The 20,993-nt window shown below is 42.0% G+C and overlaps 1 protein-coding gene across 8 annotated transcripts in view; it reads left to right on the forward strand.

Annotated features, from left to right (window-relative positions):
- The window catches only part of EPS8 (EGFR pathway substrate 8, signaling adaptor), an 87,823-nt gene extending 80,200 nt beyond the window's left edge, over positions 1–7,623 (forward strand). For all 8 annotated transcript variants that reach the window (XM_089669844.1, XM_089669845.1, XM_089669842.1 and 5 more), the window contains 4 exons: positions 1,232–1,436; positions 1,633–1,813; positions 6,452–6,581; positions 7,093–7,623. In XM_089669844.1, the coding sequence (XP_089525970.1) occupies positions 1,232–1,436; positions 1,633–1,813; positions 6,452–6,581; positions 7,093–7,206 (630 nt within the window). In that variant the 3' untranslated portion in view covers positions 7,207–7,623. The remainder of the gene's footprint in view (positions 1–1,231; positions 1,437–1,632; positions 1,814–6,451; positions 6,582–7,092) is intronic.
- Positions 7,624–20,993: the final 13,370 nt, after the last annotated feature.

Here is a 20,993-nt window from a genome sequence, read left to right on the forward strand (position 1 = left end):
GGATGGGACAGTAACCCGGTCCGGATCCAGATCATGTCTGCCATTTAGTGATGTCTGCTGTAAATGATAATCTCTCCTATGTTCATGAAGCAGGGTGCAAGGCTTTTTCTCAGTTCTGTTTTAGATTAGGTAAATCCATAAAAGTTGCCTATTTCTTGTTTTTTTGTAGAATAGACTGTTGGTCTGTGGGTGTTCTTCTCTACTGGGTTATTCTGCTGTCTATAGAATATCTGTTTTTGTTTTCTTCTCTCCCTAACTCTGTTCTAGTCTTTGTTCTCTAGGGGATACTTAAAGCTTAACTGCAGCAATTCAGACACTTTCTAAACTGTGCTGGCTTACAGTGGGTTAAGTCCAACAAGGTACATGCCACCTCGTGGACTTATCTCTTTTATTTACAGCTAAAAGTTTTACAGAGATTACAGCTATCACTCCTTCCCTAGCGCTCTGATGCTGCATCTGTTCCCTGCCAGTTCTAAGGCTGGGAACTGAGAGATCAAATACCACTGAATAGCTCAGTTCTCCCTGCCGTTCTGAGCAGAGAGTAGTTACTGTCAGTTACCACTGTCTGCTCTGCCCCCCACAGTGCTTACTGCAGTGCTAGGCTGTGGAGGGGGAGGGAGCAGCTGGCTTAGCCTCTCATTGAGAGACTGAGTCAGATTCTGGTCCAGACTCCTTGGTGGATCCTGACCATATGGGCTGTATCTTTCTCTAGTCTTGATCGGCTGTGTGATACTTTAGCCTGCTGTCAGCTGAAAACAGGTCACAGGAGTGCAGAACAAACTGCACTCCCTTGACCCACAGTAGAAGTACACGAGCTTTGGCTGTACTTCTCCTTTAAGCTCAGCTTAAAAAAAGTTTTGCAAAAGGATTTTTCTCTTGTTTCCACCTTATGTGATTTCTGTATATTTATAAAAATCCAAAATTGAGAAAGGTGACAGCATCAGAACTGTCTGGCTCCTGACTGTGGTCCAGTCCTGCCTGTTTTATCTTTCCACCAAAATGGAAATTGGCTTCTTAAATCGATCATATAACGTTATTTACAAATGTTTTGTAGAATATGATGACTAGAGAGCATTTTATTTTCAATCCTAGTTCTACAATTCCTCTCCACAAGCCCTATGTGCCTGCTGATTTTTATTCCTGCTTCGGTAGTATAGAGAATAATTCTTGAATATTCTTCCTATTTGAATGGGTCGGAATCATTATTTTTAATCTTTTTCTGTCTTTCTAGAAACAGAAGTCAGAGAATGTCCAAAAGCAAGGAGACCCAGTCTTGTCAGCTCCCACCCCACCTCCACACCCTATTCCCTCCCCTCTCTCTATCCCGACATCCAAGTCCTGTCCATCTGGAAATCTGATCAGTCGCCAGAGCAGCACATCCAGCGATAGTGGGGGCAGCAGTGTGCGAGACCACCGGAGGGACAGACCCATTGATCGTAAGTAATAGAGACCACTGTTTTTTTTTATATGACACAATGAAGATTTTCCCATGTCTTGCTTTAGTTTTTATGCACTTATGTAAAGATTCAGCAGAGGTTTTGAAAAACCGTAATAAACCATTTTAGAATTGTTAGTGACATTCTAGAATCCAGAACAGAGATGTAAATTTCATTGGTGGAAATTATATTCTAGGCAGGAAGTCTCAGATGGAGGAGGTTCAGGATGAATTGGTGCAGAGACTCACTATTGGACGCAGCGCAGCCCAGAAGAAATTCGCTGTACCACGCCAAAACACGACGGCGGTCAACATTTCATACAGTTCATCCACAGAAGATGTGAAATCATGGCTGCAAGCAAAGGGATTCAGTTCTGTGTAAATTGACAGATGCTACTTACAGTTTGTACAAAAGGCTTAACATGCACCATATTTCTGCCACTAACCTAAAGCTTCTGTTCTACATTTGTCACATTGTGTAACTGTAACCTGTCCCAAGAATGTGCATCATATCACCTTGGCATGTTATCATACACATCATGCTGCCTTTCCACCTTTTTTGTCCCTATTCATCACTTGTACTATGTTGTCCTGTCCTGCATACCCACCTTCTGCAACATTTTTACCATCCTGTGTAGCAATGCCTTTTTGTTTTTTCACTTTTCACAGTTTATCTAACTCTATTCGGTCTTTTTTTCTTTTCCTATAATTCCTTTCATTCTGTGCCTGCATTCCTCCTCCTATTGCCACACTGCCTCAGTCCCTCCACTTCTACCCAAAAGCTCTCCCTGGACCCCACCAACCTGAACAACTTAAGACCCATCTCCCTGTTTCTGTTTACCTCTAAACTCTTAGAACGCTTAGTCTACAATCTCTTGAGCTCCCACCTCACTGACAACAACCTTCTTGACCCTTTACAGTCTGGCTTTCGCTCACTACACTCCACTGAAACTGCCCTACTACAACTCACTAATGATTTACTAACTGCTAAAACCAATGGCCACTACTCCGTACTCTTACTACTTGACCTCTCTGCGGCTTTTGATACTGTTGACCATCCCCTCCTCCTCAAAAAACTCCACTCTCTTGGCCTCCGAGACTCTGCTCTCTCCTGGTTCTCCTCCTACGTATCGCAGCGCTCCTTTAGCATTATCTATAACCTTTGTCTCCTCCTCTCCACTTCCTCTTTCTGTTGGGGTCCCTCAAGGTTCTGTCCTTTGACCCCTTCTCTACACCTCCTCCCTTGGTCACTTTATAAACTCCCATGGCTTTAAGTACCATCTCTATGCTGATGACACACAAATCTATCTTTCTACCCCTCACCTCACCCCCTTCAGTCTCCTATCGCATTACTAACCTACTAAGTGTCATATTGGCATGTATGTCACTCCACTTCCTTAACCCCTTTTGTGTCGGCGCCTCCCGGCCCTTTAAGAGTTTCAGAAGCTGGGAGGCAGGCGGGGTTTTAGGGTCATGTGACCGTCGTGATTTGCTTTCACAGCAGTCACATGATCGGGAAAGGTCCCAATCACAAGGGGAGATCGGGACCTTTCCGTGAGTCACAGACATATGTGCAGGGCGTGTGCTCTCAGCACATATGTATTTTCTAATGGCACGCAAATGTGCAGCCGCTCGGCGTCAAGGCCCAGATGCTGAGAGGCCGCATAGTTGCGTGTGCTCGGCGTCTAGGGGTTAAACTCAATCTTTTCGAAAACTGAGTTCCTACTATTCCCTCCAGCCCGTTCCCCATCCCCTGACTTCTCCATCAAGATCAATAATACAACCATCAGTTTCTCCCCTCATGCCAACGTACTAGGTGTAATCCTGGACTCCCATCTGTCCTTTCAGCTCCAAATCCAATCACTGTTCAAATCTTGTAGACTTCACCTCCGCAACATCTCCAAGATATGCCTGTTCTTAACCTTGGAAACCACTAAGCAACTTATTCACTCCCTTGTTATATCTCGCCTTGACTATTGTAACTCCCTCCTCATTGGCCTACCTCATCGCAGGCTATCCTCTCTTCAGTCTATCATGAATGCTGCTGCCAGACTCCTCCACCTTACTAACCGTTCCATATCTGCCATCCCTCTCTGCCAACCCCTCCACTGGCTTCCCATTGCCCAATGCATAAAATTCAAAACATTAACAATAACATATAAAGCCATTTATAACTCTGCCACCAATCTTGTCTACAAATATCACCCAAACCGTCCTCTCTGCTCCTCACATGACCTCCTGCTCTCTAGCTCACTTGTCTCCTCCTCCCATGCTCATCTCCAGGACTTCGCTAGAGCCTCTTCCATCCACTGGAACTCTCTACCCCAATCTATCAGACTATCACCTACTCTGCCCACTTTTAGGCAATCTCTGAAAACCTATCTCTATAGGGAAGCCTATTCTGCCTTCAGCTCATAACGGAATCTTCTATTACTCCTACCAGTCCATCCTCCACAGTTATTACCTTTTTGCACCACCAATCCCTCCCTCTTAGATTGTAAGCTCCAAGGAGCAGGGCCCTCCCAACCCTTTTGTATTGTTGCTGTATTGTCTCCCTTTTATATTGTAAAGTGCTGAGCAAACTGTTGGCGCTATATAAATCCTGTATTATAATAATAATAATATTTGTTTAGCTCATTACATGAAAGTAAGGTTAATAATATAACTTGGATTACAAAATCTTCAGTTTGACTCAAATTAGTTGATGCAAAAATTAATACACCCCACAACAAAATCTACTACATCTAATATTTTGTATGACCTCCATGATTTCTAAGGACAGCATCAAGTATTCTAGGGATGGAATGAACAAGTTGGCGACATATTGTAACATCTATCTTTTTCCATTCTTCAAGAACGACCTCTTTTAGAGCCTGGATGCGGGATGGAGAGTGATGCTCAACTTGTCTCTTCAGAATTCCCCATAGCTATTAGATTGGGTTCAGGTCAGGAGACATACTTGGCCACTGAATCACGTTCACCCTGTTCTTCAGAAATGCAACAGTGGCCTTAGATGTGTGTTTTGGATCATTGTCATGTTGGAAAAGTGCACGCTGACCAAGGGTACGGAGTGATGGTAGTATCTTCTCTTCCAATATAGGGCAGTACATCTGTGAATTCATGATACCATCAATGAAATGCAGCTCCCCGACACTAGCAGCACTCATTCAGTCCCACAGAAGGAAACTGTCACCACCATGTTTCCCTTTAGACATCATGCAATTTTCTTTGTACTCCTCACCTCTGCAACGCCAAACAGTTTTGAAGCCATCAGTTCCAAAACATTTATCCTGGTCTCATCACTCCAAAGTACAGAGTCCCAGTAGTCTTCTTTTCAAAATTGGACTTGGCAAGTTCTAAGAGGACTTTTTTGTGCATGGGCTTTAGGAGAGACTTCCTTCATGGATGACACCCATGCATGCCATTCCTCTGCAGTGCATGCCATATTTTGTCACGGGAAACGGTCATCCCAGTTTGGCTTTCTACTTCTTTAGCTAACTGCAATGAACTTGCATTTTCTTCAACTCTTCTCATCAGAAGACACTCCCAAGGTGTTAGCTTCCATGGACAGCCTGGACATCTCTGTGAGATGTTTGCTGTTCCTTCTTTGTTAAATTTTTGCATCACTTTTGCTACAGTATTCTGACTGATAAGTAAAGCTTTGCTGATCTTCTTGTAGCCTTCACCTTTCTTAAAGTGTAAAGAAATTTTCTTTCTCAGGCCTTGTGGCATGTCTCTTCCATGCGGTGCCATTTCTGACAGCATGAAATGGGAAGGGGTTTCTTTAAGTACCGCCCTTTTATAATCACCTGTCTTCAGGGGTGGACTGACCATATGGAAACTCGGGCACTGCCCGAGGGCCCGGCGTCAGTAGGGGGCCCCATGAGATGCCCCTGGTACCTATTTCATAGGCTTTTTTGAGTTTGGGCAAGGACACAGGGGCCCCATGATCCCCTATCCCCTATTGCCCCATGAGTTGTCAGTCCGCCCCTGCCTGTCTTCTTAGACTCACCTGTAGTTGAACTCTTGTTAATTAGGATTTAGTTGTCTAAAATTTTAGCTTTGCTCCTAAGACTTTCATTGGGTTGTATTCATTTTTGCAACATGGTCTTGAAAGAATTTTGATAGGAAAAATACTTTGTGTGTGCAAATTAACAAATCTTGTTTGCAATCAATGGCCCGCATTTGTGGGAGTATTTTGTAGTGTTACACATCCACTTCCTCTTCTCATAGTTCCTATGTTCCTTCTTCCGTTCCTTCTCCTCTACCATAGAGTATCGATTTCTTTTCCCCTTTCCATAGTTCTTCATGCCCTTATCAACTTTTCTTACCATAGTTCCCTATGCCACCCTAGTATACTTCTCTTCATAGTGTTTTCAATTCTTCTCCTCTTTCCATAGTTCTGCTTTCATCCCGTTTCTTTTCTTGCCATAGTATTTTCGGTCTTTCTCCTCCTTCACTTTCCATAGTGCATCCATTCTTTCTCATTCTCTTCTTCACATAGTGTCTACATCCCTCTCCTCCATATACGTTTCTTATCACCCCCATTTCTTCTCCTCCCCTTCATACTTACTCCATTTCTCATCCTTTTGACCTCCTTTTCTTCCTCTTCCCATAGTGTCTAAATTAATGCTATTATTCTTTCCACTGTGCCTGTGTTACTCCTTCTCCTTTTCTTATTGTTCTCCATTCCTCCTCCTTCTCTTTCTCTTCTCTCAGTGCCTCTATTTCTTTTCCTTCTCTTCCTCTCCCTATAGTCCTGCTTCTCTTGCCATAGTGCCTACATTCTTCCTCCTTCTCTTTCTGTAGTTTACCATCCTCCTCCTTCTCCTTTTTCTATAGTGCCTCCATTCCTCCACTTTCTTCTCCTCTCCCCATTGTGCCTCCATTCCTTCTTTTCTTGTAGATGCTCCATTTCTTTTCTTCTTTCCCCCATAGTGCCTCAATTTTCCCTCCTCTTCTCTCACTAGTCACTCCTTTTGGCCAATAACAGTCTGTTTTGCTGTTTTCTTCCAGGACTGTCACTAGTCTTGGTGTGCTAACTGGCGCTCAGCTTTTTTCCCTCACCAAGGATGAATTAAAGACAGTCTGTCCAGAGGGACCAAGGGTTTACAACCAGGTGACACTTCAGAAAGCTACTCTAGAGGTATCTATTCTGTGCAGTCTATGAAAATGTTACTTGTTAATGAAAACTACCAAAAAAGTATATTCTGTATACTGAGGCTTTCGAGAATTGCCCTCTTACTCTGCCCTGCCATTGCACGCTTTTGCTATATACTGGTAAGTGCCAATTTTGGTTTTCTTGGCTATAAAGTCTGCCCACCAGCTGTTTTCAGTGGTACATTGTAACTCTCTATCACATATATATATGTACCCTCAATATCCCACCTTTCATGGATGAATTTGCCTACTGTGGGTTCCAGTAAATGTCAGAGTGCAGTGAGACTGGAAATTACACTTTTATGAACTTGCATTTGGAGCTGAAGATAATCATTGCTCTCTATCGCTCCACCATCAGCCCTGACACTGTTCACAAAAATCCAGCTAATCTGAGCCAGGCTTGGAATTTGGCTTTTCCAGTTGTTTACCTATTTAATACATATAATGGGCTAATATTAATGTCGTATTGACACTTTCTACTCTTTTGTGTCCTTAAGGAAATCAATGGAAGCTCTGAACTGCAGGAAATCATGAAAAAACGCCAAGAAAGGATTAATGCTGCTGCCAGCGATTCTGGTGTAGAGTCATTTGATGAAGGAAACAATCACTGAAGATTTTCTAGAAGAATTAATATTATCTGGAAACTTTGCAGTCTTGTTGTAATTCATTTTGCCAATTTGACCTTCTCAGAGGTTTTGATTGTATAAATTTTCTCTCTAGTCTTTGTGTGTATTGTAATACTGCGCTTTATGGTCATGTTGCCGTTCACTGTTGTAGCAGCAGAAGGCAGAGTCCAATCCTTCCATCATGCCTGGAGCATGTTAATGGGTTCTTGTATAGTGTTGATCAGGGCAGCGCGTGTCGCTCCAGGTAATAACCGTAAAAGTGTTGCTATGTTGGCTTTCAGTTTCACTAACAGCCATTGGAAGAGATTTCAACATTCCCTGTATATTTGTCTGTATGTAAAAAACATTGGCCTACCGTGAATATAGAAAGTTATTGCAGAAACAATAAAAATGTTTAAATTATTTTTTTTCTGAAATTTTTAATGACCAGTAAAGTGTTTTTTATAGAAAGGATTTCTTTGTTGTGTCTGTTGTCATATTTGTCTAATGTGTTTTTGAGACACATGGCCATTCTATAATAGAGCACTAAGGCCTTTTGGAAATTTTGAGTATCTGATCTGTTATTAATGTGTTTGTGGTCTGTTAGCCACTTGCCCTCCAGAGGATTTACCCCCTTTCCTGACTAGGCCATTTTTTTGCGATATGGCCCTGCTTTACTTTAACTGACAATTGCGCGGTCATGCAACGCTGCACCCAAATGAAATTTACGTCCTTTTTCCCACAAATAGATTTCTTTTGGTGGTATTTGATCACCTGTGCATTTTTTATTTTTTGTGCTATAAATAAAAAAAGACCGACAATTTTGAGAAAAAAACAATATTTTTGACTATTTGCTATTAAATATGTCCAGTAAAAAAATGTAAAAAATCAAATTTCGTCATAAATTTAGGCCAAAACGTATTCTGCTACATGTCTTTACTGAAATAAAAATCCCAATACGTGTAAATTAATTGGTTTACGTGAAAGTTATAGCATCTACAAATGGTGGTGTATATATACTGGAATTTTTTTTTCTTCTACACGTAATCGCGACGATCAGGGACACTGACAATGGGGGGGACTGACTTGGTGTCACTGACATCCCCAGTGACACCAATACAGTGATCAGTGCTGATAAAAAGCACTGACACTGTAATAATGTCACTGGGCATGAAGGGGTTAACATCTGGGGCAATCAAAGGGTTAACTGTGTGCTGTTTCACTGGGCTGTGTGCGTGCTTCACTGTAAGCATGCTGCTTGGTATGGCTCTGCTATACAGAGCCATACAAAGCAGTGTGCAGGAGCTGACCGCGGAAATATCTATATTGTTTACATACAGGTCTCTCCCCCATTGGAGGTAGTCAGCCATCACTGGCGGTGCTGGTGAGTAATCACCAGCCAGGACCCGCTAATTGACAGCCATGGCCACGAATGACGGTACGGGTAGGGCACACGCAGCTCGCACGAGCCCCCTACCTGGAACTGCAAAATCACATATATATGTTATTTTGCGCACCCGTGCCGCCCTATAGCAGTATTTCTGCTATAGGGTGGTGCGGAATTGGTTAGGTTTGTTTTATGTATCATCAGGCAAATAGGGAAAATGTGATGGGAACAATAGGCCTGTATAATGCTGGGTATAGATCCTCCCAAAAGGGATGTAGGAAGATGTAAGGTGTGGAGGAATTGCAGAACGATGATCAGGCAAAACTGATGGCTGCCATTTATTTGTGGTAGATGTCAATTACCAGTTTTACTGTGTGGCTTAAAACAAGAAAATCATCTGTGGTTTTGTGCAATAAACTTTTTTAAAAATCATACATTAAGGGACACAGAATGGTAGTTCAGGTACATAGGGTTATGCTTCTGCCTTCAGGAAATTGGACATGGACAAAACATAGTTGCAAGGACAACCTAGTGTAACCTCTCCTAGGAGAACAGTAGTCATCTCTTCTGAGAGAAGCAAGCCGCTTTTCTACTTTTTTTTTTTTTTTTTCTTTTTTTTTATCGAGCTACTTTTCTTCTGGCAAGTTTCTACAGTTGCTGCAGAGCCACTGGAGCTCTTTTTGTAGCTTTTTGGCTCATCTTTGGCTTAACCTTGGAGGCTGTACCTGGACCCTGCTGTGAGGAACAAACAAGGCTGGCCTGTAATGAGCCCTCCCAGCACTGGACTCTGCTGAAGATGCGTAGATGCTCTTGGTCTATCCTGTGTGTTAGCAACAGAATGCTTCACAGGTCCAGGGCTGCGGTGCATCCTTCTGGTGGAACCTTGTCCTTGAGGACTCCTTAGGTGTATGCTCACTGTGATGGCAAAGGTTGTTTAGATGGGGCATAAAGTTCTGGATTCTGTTAAATATCTTCAGTCTACTTGGAGGGGACTCATAAATCCCGCAGGTACCTAGAGAAGACCTCACGCACAGTACGGTGAGGTGATGCTCAGCTGCTGTAAGACGTTTGAATGGTGTAAACATTTCAAAGATGACCATATGTCTATCAGTGATGATTCCGACCGTGGTGGTTCCCAGCCCACAGCAGTCATTCCTGTGAACATTTTAGCATGTGGAACACCTGATCCTGGATAATAGACGCATAACCTGTTGTGAAATTGCACAAGAGACACATTTTTGTGTGGGAACAGTGAACACAATCATTCACAAACATTTGCATTTTCGAAAATTTAGTGCATGCTTGATTTGAGGACAGTTTTCTGCTTGACCGGCACAAAAGTGTTGAAGTCTCCACTGCATTGAAAGAACCTTTTGACAGTGAAGGCCAGGATTTTCTGGATTGCATAATTATACGTGATGAAACCTGGGAACATCATTTCACTCCGGAATCAAAACGAGCATCAAAGCAGTGGAAGCATGTGGACTCACCACCACCAAAATTATTTTGAACAATTGTGTCTGCAGGTTACAGTGAAGGAAATAAGTATTTGATCCCCTGCTGATTTTCAATGTTTGCCCACTCACAAAGAAATGATCAGTCTAAAAATCGAATGGTAGGTGTATTGTAACACTGAGAGACAGAATAGCAACAAAAAATTCAAAAGAAATGCATGTCTAATAAATTAAGCACTGATTTGCATGTTCATGAGGGAAATAAGTATTTGATCCCCTTAACAAAACATGACTTAGTGGCAAATCCCTTGTTGACAATCACAGAGGTCAGACGTTTCCTGTAGTTGGCCACCAGGTTTGCACACATCTCAGGAGGGATTTTGGCCCACTCCTCTTGGCAGATCCTCTCCAAGTCATTAAGGTTTGGTGGCTGACATTTGGCAACTCGAACTTTCAGCTCCCTCCACAGATTTTCAATTGGATTAGGGTCTGGAGGCTGGCACTCCTCTCCTATACATACTACCCACCACCATACACTCCGCACTCCTCTCCTATACATACTACCCACCACCATACACTCCTCACTCCTCTCCTTCACATACTACCTGACATTATACACGCCACACTCCCTCCTGCACATTCTATTAGTTATTTATTTCAGGTACTTACAGTGCTCAGCATAAATGACTACACCCCCTTTTGAAAAGTAGGATTTTAATCAATATCTCAATGAACACAAGAACAATTTCCAACATTTTGACAAAACTGAGTTTTATAGAACTGAGTTTTTAGCTCATTACATGAAAGCAAGGTTAATTATATAACTTAGATTACAAAATCTTCGGTTTTACTCAAATTAGTTGATGCAAAAATGAATACACCCCACAACAAATACTACCACATCTAGTATTTTGTATGACTTCCATGATTTGTAAGGACAGCATAGGCATGGAATGAACAAGTTGGCGACATTGCAACATCTTTTTTTCCATTCTTCAAGAATGACTTCTTTTAGAGCCTGGATGCTGGATGGAGAGTGATGTTCAACTTGTCTCTTCATAATTCCCCATAGGTGTTCAATTGGGTTCAGATCAGGAGACATACTTGGACACTGAATCATTTTCACCCTGTTCTTCAGAAATGCAACTGTGGCCTTAGATGTGTGTTTTGGATCATTGTCATGTTGGAAAAGTGCACGATGACCAAGGGCATGGAGTGATGGTAGTATATTTTCTTTCAATATAGAGCAGTACTACTGTGAATTCATGATACCATCAATGAAATGCAGCTCCCTGACACCAGCAGCACTCATGCAGCCCCACAGAAGGACACTCCCACCACCATGTTTCACCACCATGCATTTTTTTTGTACTCTTAACCTTTAAGATGCTGTACAGTTTTGCAGCCATCAGTTCCAAAAACATTTATCTTGGTCTCATCACTCCAGAGTACAGAGTCCCAGTAGTCTTCTTTTTCAGCATAGGCCCTGGCAAATTCTAGGCGGGCTTTTTTGTGCATGGACTTTAGGAGAGGCTTCCTTCGTGGACGACACCCATGCATGCCATTCTTCTGCAGTGTATGTCATATTGTGTTACGGGAAACAATCACCCCAGTTTGGCTTTCTACTTCTTTAGCTAATTGCAGTGAACTTGCATGGTGATTTTCTTCAACCCTTCTCATCAGAATACGCTCCTGTCGAGGTGTTAACTTCCGTGGACCACCTGGATGTCTCTATGAGATGGTTGCAGTCCCATCTTTGTTAAATTTTTGTATCACTTTTGCTACAGTATTTTGGCTGATAAGTAAAGCTTTGCTGATGATCTTGTAGCCTTCAGCTTTCTTATGTAATAAATTATTTCCTTTCTCAGGCCTTGTGACATTTCTCTTCTATATGGTGCCATTGTGACAACATGAAATGAGAAGGTGTTTTCTTCTTTAAGTAACGCACTTTCATAATAAACTGTCTGCTGGACACCTGTTTAATGGATAATTAAGAACACCTGTAGTTGAATTTTTGTAAATTAGGATTTTGTTGTCTAAAATTTAGCTTTGTTCTTAAGGCTTTCATTGGGGTGTATTCATTTTTGCAACATGGTCTTGAAGGAATTTAAGAAAAATACTTTTTGTGTGTGCAAATTAACAAATCTTGTTTGCAATAAATGGCCCGCATTTGTGAGAGTATTTTGTAGTATAGTGTCCCATAGAAAATGTTGATTCTGAAAGGAAAGTTAAGGTTTTCTGACAAATCTGTTGGGGTGTACTCATTTATGCTGAGCATTATATATAGCACCGTCAATTTACGCAGCGCTTTACATATATATTGTACATTCACATCAGTCCCTAACCCTCAAGGATCTTACAATCTAGGTTCCCTACCTCACATTCATACATACACGTACTAGGGCCAATTTAGACAGGAGCCAATTAACCTACCAGCATGTCTTTGAAGTGTTGGAGGAAACTGGCATACCTGGAGGAAACCCGCACAGGGAGAACATGTGGACTCCAGGCAGGTAGTGTCATGGCTGGAATTCTAACCAATGACCCTAATGCTGCTAGGCAGAAGTCCTAACTACTTAGCCACTGTGCTGTCGTACACTCTGCACTCCTTTCCAACACATACTACCCACTGCCATACACTCCGCACTCCTCCCACACATACTACCCGCCTCCATGTACTATGTATTCCTCTCCTGTATATGCTAACTGTCACCATACCTTTTACACTCCACTCCTGATATCCTCTTTAGTACATACAATCTGCTGTCATATACTCCCTACTCCTTTCCTACACATTATGTCATATCCTCTGTAGTGAAGTGAATGCCCCACACACAAAGTACATACTAAAATGGCTTGTTGAATGCACAGAAAAAAAGATGTCCCTGGAACTTTTTTGAAGTGTTGGCAACTATGTTCTATGTGACTAATAGTATCTACACTATATTCTACATTACACACTCCTGCACTATATACACTGTATTGTACATTATATACTCCTGCATTATATACACTGTACTGTACATTACATACTCCTGCACTATATACACTGTATTGTACATTACAGACTCCTGCACTATATACACTGTATTGTACATTATATACTCCTGCATTATATACACTGTACATTACATACTCCTGCACGATATACACTGTATTGTACATTATATACTCCTGCATTATATACACTGTATTGTACATTACATACTCCTGCACTATATACACTGTATTGTACATTATATACTCCTGCATTATATACACTGTATTGTACATTACATACTCCTGCACTATATACACTGTATTGTACATTATATACTCCTGCATTATATACACTGTATTGTACATTACATACTCCTACACTATATACACTGTATTGTACATTACATACTCCTGCATTATATACACTGTACTGTACATTACATACTCCTGCACTATATACACTGTATTGTACATTATATACTGCTGCACTATATACATTGTATTGTACATTATATACTCCTGCATTATATACACTGTACTATACATTACATACTCCTGCACTATATACACTATATTCTGCATCACATACTCCTGCGCTAAATACACTGTATTGTACATTATATACTCCTGCATTATATACACTGTATTGTACATTATAAACTCCTGCACTATATACACTGTATTGAACATTATATACTCCTGCATTATATACACTGTATTGTACATTACATACTGCTGTACTATATACACTGTATTGTACATTATATACTCCTGCACTATATACACTATATTGAACATTACACACTCCTGCACTATATACACTATATTCTACATTACATACTCCTGCATTATATACACTATATTCTACATTATATACTCCTGCACTATATATACTATTTTGTACATTACACACTCCTCCTGCATTATATACAGTTGCAAGAAAAAGTATGAGAACCCCTTGGGATTACGTGGAGTTTTGCATGAATTGGGCATAAAATGTGCTCTGAATGTCATCTAAGTCACAACAATAGAAGAACACAGTCTGCTGAACATAATACTACACAAACATTAGATGTTGCCATGGTTTAATTGCACATAACATGTAAACATTCACAGTGCAGGAAGGAAAAAGTATGTGAGGCCCTAGCTTAATGACTTCTCCCAGAGCTAATTGGAGCCAGGAGTGAGCCAACCTTGACTCCAATCAGTGTGATGATATTGGATGTGTTGCTCACAGCTGTCCTGCCCTTAAAAACATACACCTGTTTTGGGTTTACTGGTTTCAAGAAGCACTGTCTGATGTGAACCATGCCTCGCAGAAAAGAGCTCTCAGAAGACCTACGATCAAGAATTGTTGACTTGCATGAAGCTGGAAATGGGTTACAAAAGTATCTCCAAAAGCCTTGATGTTCATGTGTCCACGGTAAGACAGACTGTCTACAAATGGAGAAAGTTTAGCACTGTTGCTACTCTCCCTAGGCGTGGTCATCCTGTAAAAATGACTGCAAGAGCACAGCGCAGAATGCTGCATGAGGTAAAGAAGAATCTCAGAGTGTCAGTTAAAGACCTACAGAAATCTCTGGCACATGCTAACATTTTTGTTGACACATCTACAATAAGGAAAACATTAAACAAGAATGGAGTACATGGGAGGACACCACGGAGGAAGCCATTGCTGTCCAAAAAGAATATTGCAGCACGTTTGAAGTTTGCAAAAGAGCACCTGGATGTTCCACAGCACTACTGGCAAAATATACTGTGGACAGATGAAACCAAGATTGAGTTGTTTGGGAAGAACACACAACACTATGTGTGGAAAAAAAAAGGCACAGCACACCAACATCAAAACCTCATCCCCACTGTAAAACATGGCGGAGGGAGCATCATGGTTTGGGGCTGCTTTGCTGCCTCAGGGCCTGGACGGATTGTTGTCATTGATGGGAAAATGAATTCCAGAGTTTATCAAGACATTTTGCAGGAAAACGTACGACCATCTGTCCGCCAACTGAAGCTCCGCAGAGGATGGGTGATGCAACAGGACAATGACCCAAAGCATACAAGTAATTCAACAAAACAATGGCTGCAACAGCACAGAATACACGTTCTGGAGTGGCCCAGTCAGAGTCCTGACCTCAACCCGATTGAAATGCTGTGGCATGACCTTAAGAGAGCGATTCACACCAGACATCCCAAGAATATTGCTACACTGAAACAGTTTTGTGAAGAGGAGTGGTCCAAAATTACTCCAGATCGTTGTGCAGGTCTGATCTGCAACTACAGGAAATGTTTGGTTGAGGTTATTGCTGCCAAAGGAGGGTCAACCAGTTATTAAGTCCAAAGGTTCACATACTTTTTTCTCACTGCACTGTGAATGTTTACATGTTATGTGCAATTAAACCATGGCAACATCTAATGTTTGTGTAGTATTATGTTCAGCAGACTGTGTTCTTCTATTGTTGTGACTTAGATGACGTTCAGAGCACATTTTATGCCCAATTCATGCAAAACTCCACGTAATCCCAAGGGGTTCACATACTTTTTCTTGCAACTGTACACTATGTTGTATGTTACACACTCCTGCACTATATACTATATTGTACACTACACACACCGTCTGAACTATATACAGTACACTATACTGCACATTCCACACTCCTGCATTATATACACTTTATTGCACATTGCACACTATTTTCAGTGTGCACAAAATCATAAGTAATGGCAGTGTTTCATTTTGAAAATAATAATTCTGTAGAGGTTTGTATATGTCTCTCAGACTCTGGCTTGCAGAACAGCAATTTCAGCATATTTCATGAGTACAACAAGGCTTTTGTTTTATTTAACCACACCCCTTTAAGTCCCTACCACACTTACCCCATTGTGGACCCACTCCCACTTTGCTGCAGCACGCTATGCATGCCACATTACTACTCTAGGTAAGCTACTCAAAGGCACCCTCTTTCTCTTACCCCCTCTCTTCCCCCCCTCCCCCTCTCTTTCACCCCCCCCCCTCTTCCCATACCCCCACCCCCCCTTACCTCTCTCTGCGAAACCCCTCCCCCATTTAATTTGATTTGTTTTAACAAAAAGTTGTTTTTGTTTTCTTTTTTATTATTTCCATAAAAAGGTCCACCAAAATCCTCAGCATCAGGCCCATGAGGCATCCAGCCCTGACTAAATGTACCACCTGACAGTAGAAATATATAGGGTATGTTTGCTATTGTTGATTGTAAGATGTCTTTTATTTGGTCACTGAAATTGCTGAACATAACAATATAATGTGCCTGAATAAAATTCATGATTAAACAATATAATATAAACCTGTGGCCAACAGAGAAGCTACATAGAGAGGTCAAGAACTGGAGGTGGCCGATAAGGATTATGACAGAAAGATATAGTAGCTAAATTAAAGTAGTGCTTATAAAATAAATGTGAAAGGTAATAGTGGAATTTAAAAAGTATAGAAAAGACAAAAAGGGAAGATTGTGGGAGTTTGCAGCCCATATATGTAAATATTCATGGTGAAGGTCCTGTGCACAAGTGATGTGTTGGGACCTAAGTCTTCTTGCTTACTATTGTAGACTGGGAGAGCCTTTCTGTAGGCATTGCTGCCTGAGTGATGCAGACTCTTCACCTTGGCAGTTCAGTGGTGGGGCATCTCCCATGCTCCAGAGATCCAGTTGTATGCTATTGTCACAAAAGGGGACCAGCGTGCATGGGCACAAGCTATAGCACTAGATCAAAGATCTCAACACCTGGAAGCCTTGAAAAAATACATGACTTTGGACTCAAGTAAGCAAATAAATAGTGCTGGGGGGTTTGAAGAAAATAAAATTTGGATCAGTAGGAGGTCAGTGAGGGTCCAAAATTTGCCCAAAGGTGGGCATTAGGGAAGTTATGAGGAGGATGGAACTGTATGCAGGGGCATCTATAAATTTTGTTGCTAGGTCCAAGGTGTCTACAGTAGGTGCTGTAGACACCTTGAGTGAGTCCTGCTTCAGTTTTTTTTATTTTGAAATTTATTGTTTGGTCGTTGCTTCCTATGGTATATATATTTTATAGATAAAGACCAAAGCTCTAAGGTCAGAGCTAACACAGCTGCTCCCCTTTCAGCCCAGCACACACATTACAAGCTGACTGTACAATATTTTTCAGATCTACCAACAACTCTGAAGTGCAAGGGCCTGTCTGATTAGATTTAGCAGAACTGTGTAATAGGAAGAACCACCAAAACTATCTTGTTTATTATACAAAGATTGTATGGTTAGATTCAAATGTATACGGTGAGCTTAATAAATGCGCTCTCTGTAATAAGTTACCAGGATCACATAAAAATTATCCAAATGTACTAAAAAAATGCTATCCATGTTGCAATCTATAGTGTATTTTTGTAAAACAGATATTAAAACTTCAGTCATAACTTTGACTGTTCCTCTACTACCAAGTGGAACTCTGACTTTGAACTGCTATAATACAGAAGATAAGGAAAATGCTTGTTTCCTCTGAAGATCCTACCAAGCATATGGAGGGGAAAGATGGAAAATAAAGAAAACACAACCATGTTTTTTTCTGGCAGAGGATACAGCGTGGAGTCAGTGTCTAAAATCACTTTAAGTCACAGTATGGCCTGGAGAGCCTCTAACTTCAGGAAACTGAGAGTCAGGGTTTGCATCTAAACAGTCATGTGAAACTTTCATCTCCATAGTGGTGGCACCTTTATAATGCCAGGGTAGCCCAATTGTATTGCAGAATTTTCAAATGTCCCCCCTTTGGAACTGTCAATGTAAAAGGAAAACTGAATGTGGAGTCCAATTACCTGAGTCAAAATTGTTTGCATCCAGAAGAAATGTTTCTCAACATGGAAAACATTCAGCTGATCGTCTACTTACCAGGATTTATTTGATAAAGGCAAAACAGAAAGTTCACAAACACTTCTGTCTGAATCCTAGAGAGCCCCCAGGTTATAGGGGATGCTCCGTTTCAGAGGTGAGGAGGTGACCAGAACTACGTGTTTGCGCTCCAGGACATACTCCATTGCTCAGTAGAGAATATTTAAAGAGCCTTTGTGATGGTTATATCTCTTGAGAAGTAGGGTATTAAAGAAACTGGGGCAGAGAGTGCCATCCATAGCTAGAGACCCTTGAACTGGATGCCTGGCTTTTGAAGGAAAACGTTCAGCACAGAAAGATAGGCACTTAAAAATTCTACTTTCACATTTGGAAGACATTTCTTTTTTGGGCATCTTAAAGTGCAAAATTAATGCATTTTTATATAAAGACTGAACAAAGGTCTTAGACCAGCAAATGTTAAGGTACAGGCAGCTTTTTATAATTCAAGTTTGGCTTTTCTGCCCTGTGTTTTGAGATTCATGTGCCTGCACAGTCTACAGAACTTATCCATGAAGAAGATCAAGACATCTCCATTGCAATATTTAGTAGATTTTAATAGTAATTCATGAATTTTCTTTCCACCACTGGAAGTTCATCTTCAGATATAAGATTCTCACTTTTAGGATGTGCTTACTACTTACCATTACCATAGCTAGAAGGATCAACTAAGCATTGAGCATTCAAAAACTTTACTACTCCTTCTAAAGAGACAGAATAGTCCCGGCATATCCAAAGTTAATTTGAATGTTCACAAAATTCAGGTATCATATCTACATTCTGGGGAATTCATAAGTGATGTCGTAGCACCGCCACACTGATAGGCGCACAACCGCGGAGCAGGGCCGGGATAAGGGAGGGGGGGGGGGTGAGGGCATTTGCCCCAGGTGCAGTGTTGGGGGGGGGGCACATTGGGCTTGGCTCTTCCTGCATCTCAGCACCAAACCTGTAATTTTCTGTCTCTGCCCACTTGTGACCTGCCCACCACCTTCAGGACTTGTGTGTTCTTATACCTGCTGGGGTCTACTCCCAGCATCTTCTGTATCTACTGTCGGCTGCTATCTGTAGCCTGCCCACCATCTGCAAAGCTTTAGTATTCTCCTATCTGCTCGGGTCTAGTGCCGCCATTTCCTGCATCCTGCCCCCTGCTTCTGTCACTGCCCACCAGCCCACCCACCACCTAACAGACTTGTAGTACAAAGTCCAGGGGACAAAAGCTGACAGAAGATACCAGGACTAAACCACCCCAAGATCTAAGAACACCAAAGCTTTACAGGTACAGGGCAGTTATGGTCTGCTCTTTTCAGCTGAGGATTTCATTTGCTGCTGGTGATAAAGACTTATTGATTTGTTATACTGTACAGTAATTGTCATTAGTGTTTGGTGTGAGGTATCAGCACCCTTAAAGGAGAAGTACAGACAAAGCTCTTTTGGCTGCACTTCTGTGGATCACAGGAGTACAGTTCATTCTGCACTCCTGTGACCTGTTTTCAGCCAACAGCAGGCTAAAGCCCGCTGTCAGCTGACGTCACTCAGCCAGTCCAGGCTGGGGAAAGATCCAGACTTCAAAGTTGGGATCCACCCCAGAGTCTGAAGCAGTGCCCATCTAAGCCTCTCAGTGATCCGCTGAGAAAAATACAAACTACCTGAATCTGGTGCTTGTGTCTGTAGCTGTACTGAAACTGGTGCAAAGCTTTCATGAATTAGTTGCAAGCCACGTTATAGGGACAATACCACCAGAAAAGTGAGGTTACTGCCAGGGGCGGACTGACCATTTCATCTCGGGCACTGCCCGAGGGCCCGGGGTCAGTAGGGGGCCCCATGAGATGCCCCTGGTACCTTTCATTGTCTTTTTCATAGGCTTTTTTGGGTGTGGGAAAAGACACAGGGGCCCTATGATCCCCTATTGTCCGGGGGCCCCATGAGTTGTCAGTCCGCCCCTGGTTACTGCTTTATTGAATCCTCCTGATTGTGTTTATCCATATTCATGGCTTAGTAAGGACTGGCAAATAGATTAAACATTTCTGTTCAATCTGATATCAGTTGAAAGTCTTGTACATGACTATAGCTATATGGGTAAAAAATGGCTACAATTGTAGCTTATGGTACCTTAAGAGGGCCCATCTTTGTTAGTCCTAAAGCGGAACTTAACTCCTTTTAGCAGCTTTTTTTTTCTTTTTGGTCTTCCCTTTTCCCCCTTACAAATATGTGAAAAAATTGTGTTATGATTTGTATTATTAGGTGTGAAAGGCAGCACTTCTTGGTTTTCAGCCTAGGCTTGGCCCCACTGCCTCCATGTGCGCAGATGCCTCCTAGGATAGCTGTGATGTAGCAATCCCAGGAGGCATCTGTGCACACATGTGGAGTTTTCTCAGATGGCGACTAGAGTGCCATACATTATAAAAGGCATTTGTGCGTATGCCCAGGCCACCCCACCCCTCCAGCACATGTGTAGATATGCTACTGGTCTCTGCCAGGTCCCAAATACCTTATAGAAACTGGCAGCACATCTGCACACATGCTGGACTTTGCAAGATAGCAGTGTGAAAGGAAGGAGCAGAAGAGGGAGTGGATGCATCAATAAAGTTCCAATTTAAAGTTGCCTTAACATCTTGGGCAGAGACACCTGTGGTTTTTGGTTGATCAGATTTGCAGAGCCACCACATGGTCCAGCTTCCAGACCTTTGTTCAATGTAATTCGATTGATATGGCCAAGGATTCTGCCCAAGAGTTTGAAAGTTGTGTATTTCCTTCTGCGTCTCTCCGTTAAAGCACAGCTCCGGGTTCCCCCCCCAAAAAAGTTAAATGTTAGCAGCTAAAAATACTGTAGCTGCTGACTTTTAATATGACACTTACCTGTCCAAGGGGTCCAACGATCTTCTCAGCTAAGAAGATTCTTCAATCGGCTTCGGGTGCTAGTGCAGGCATCTTCAGTAAGGGAAATCGGAAGCCTTGCTGCTTCACAGTCAGTTTCCTACTGCTCATGCGTGAAGTGTGCTGTGCTTTGTGAGTGGGACACAGTCTTCTGGGACCTGTGAAGTGTCCCAGAAGGCTGTGGGGGTTGGGGGGGGGGGTGAACTTCTGTCT

This window comes from Staurois parvus, unplaced genomic scaffold (assembly GCF_062004578.1).
Source record: "Staurois parvus isolate SC_StPar_1 unplaced genomic scaffold, SC_StPar_1.0 ptg000010l, whole genome shotgun sequence".
In the NCBI taxonomy this organism is placed as follows: domain Eukaryota; kingdom Metazoa; phylum Chordata; class Amphibia; order Anura; family Ranidae; genus Staurois; species Staurois parvus.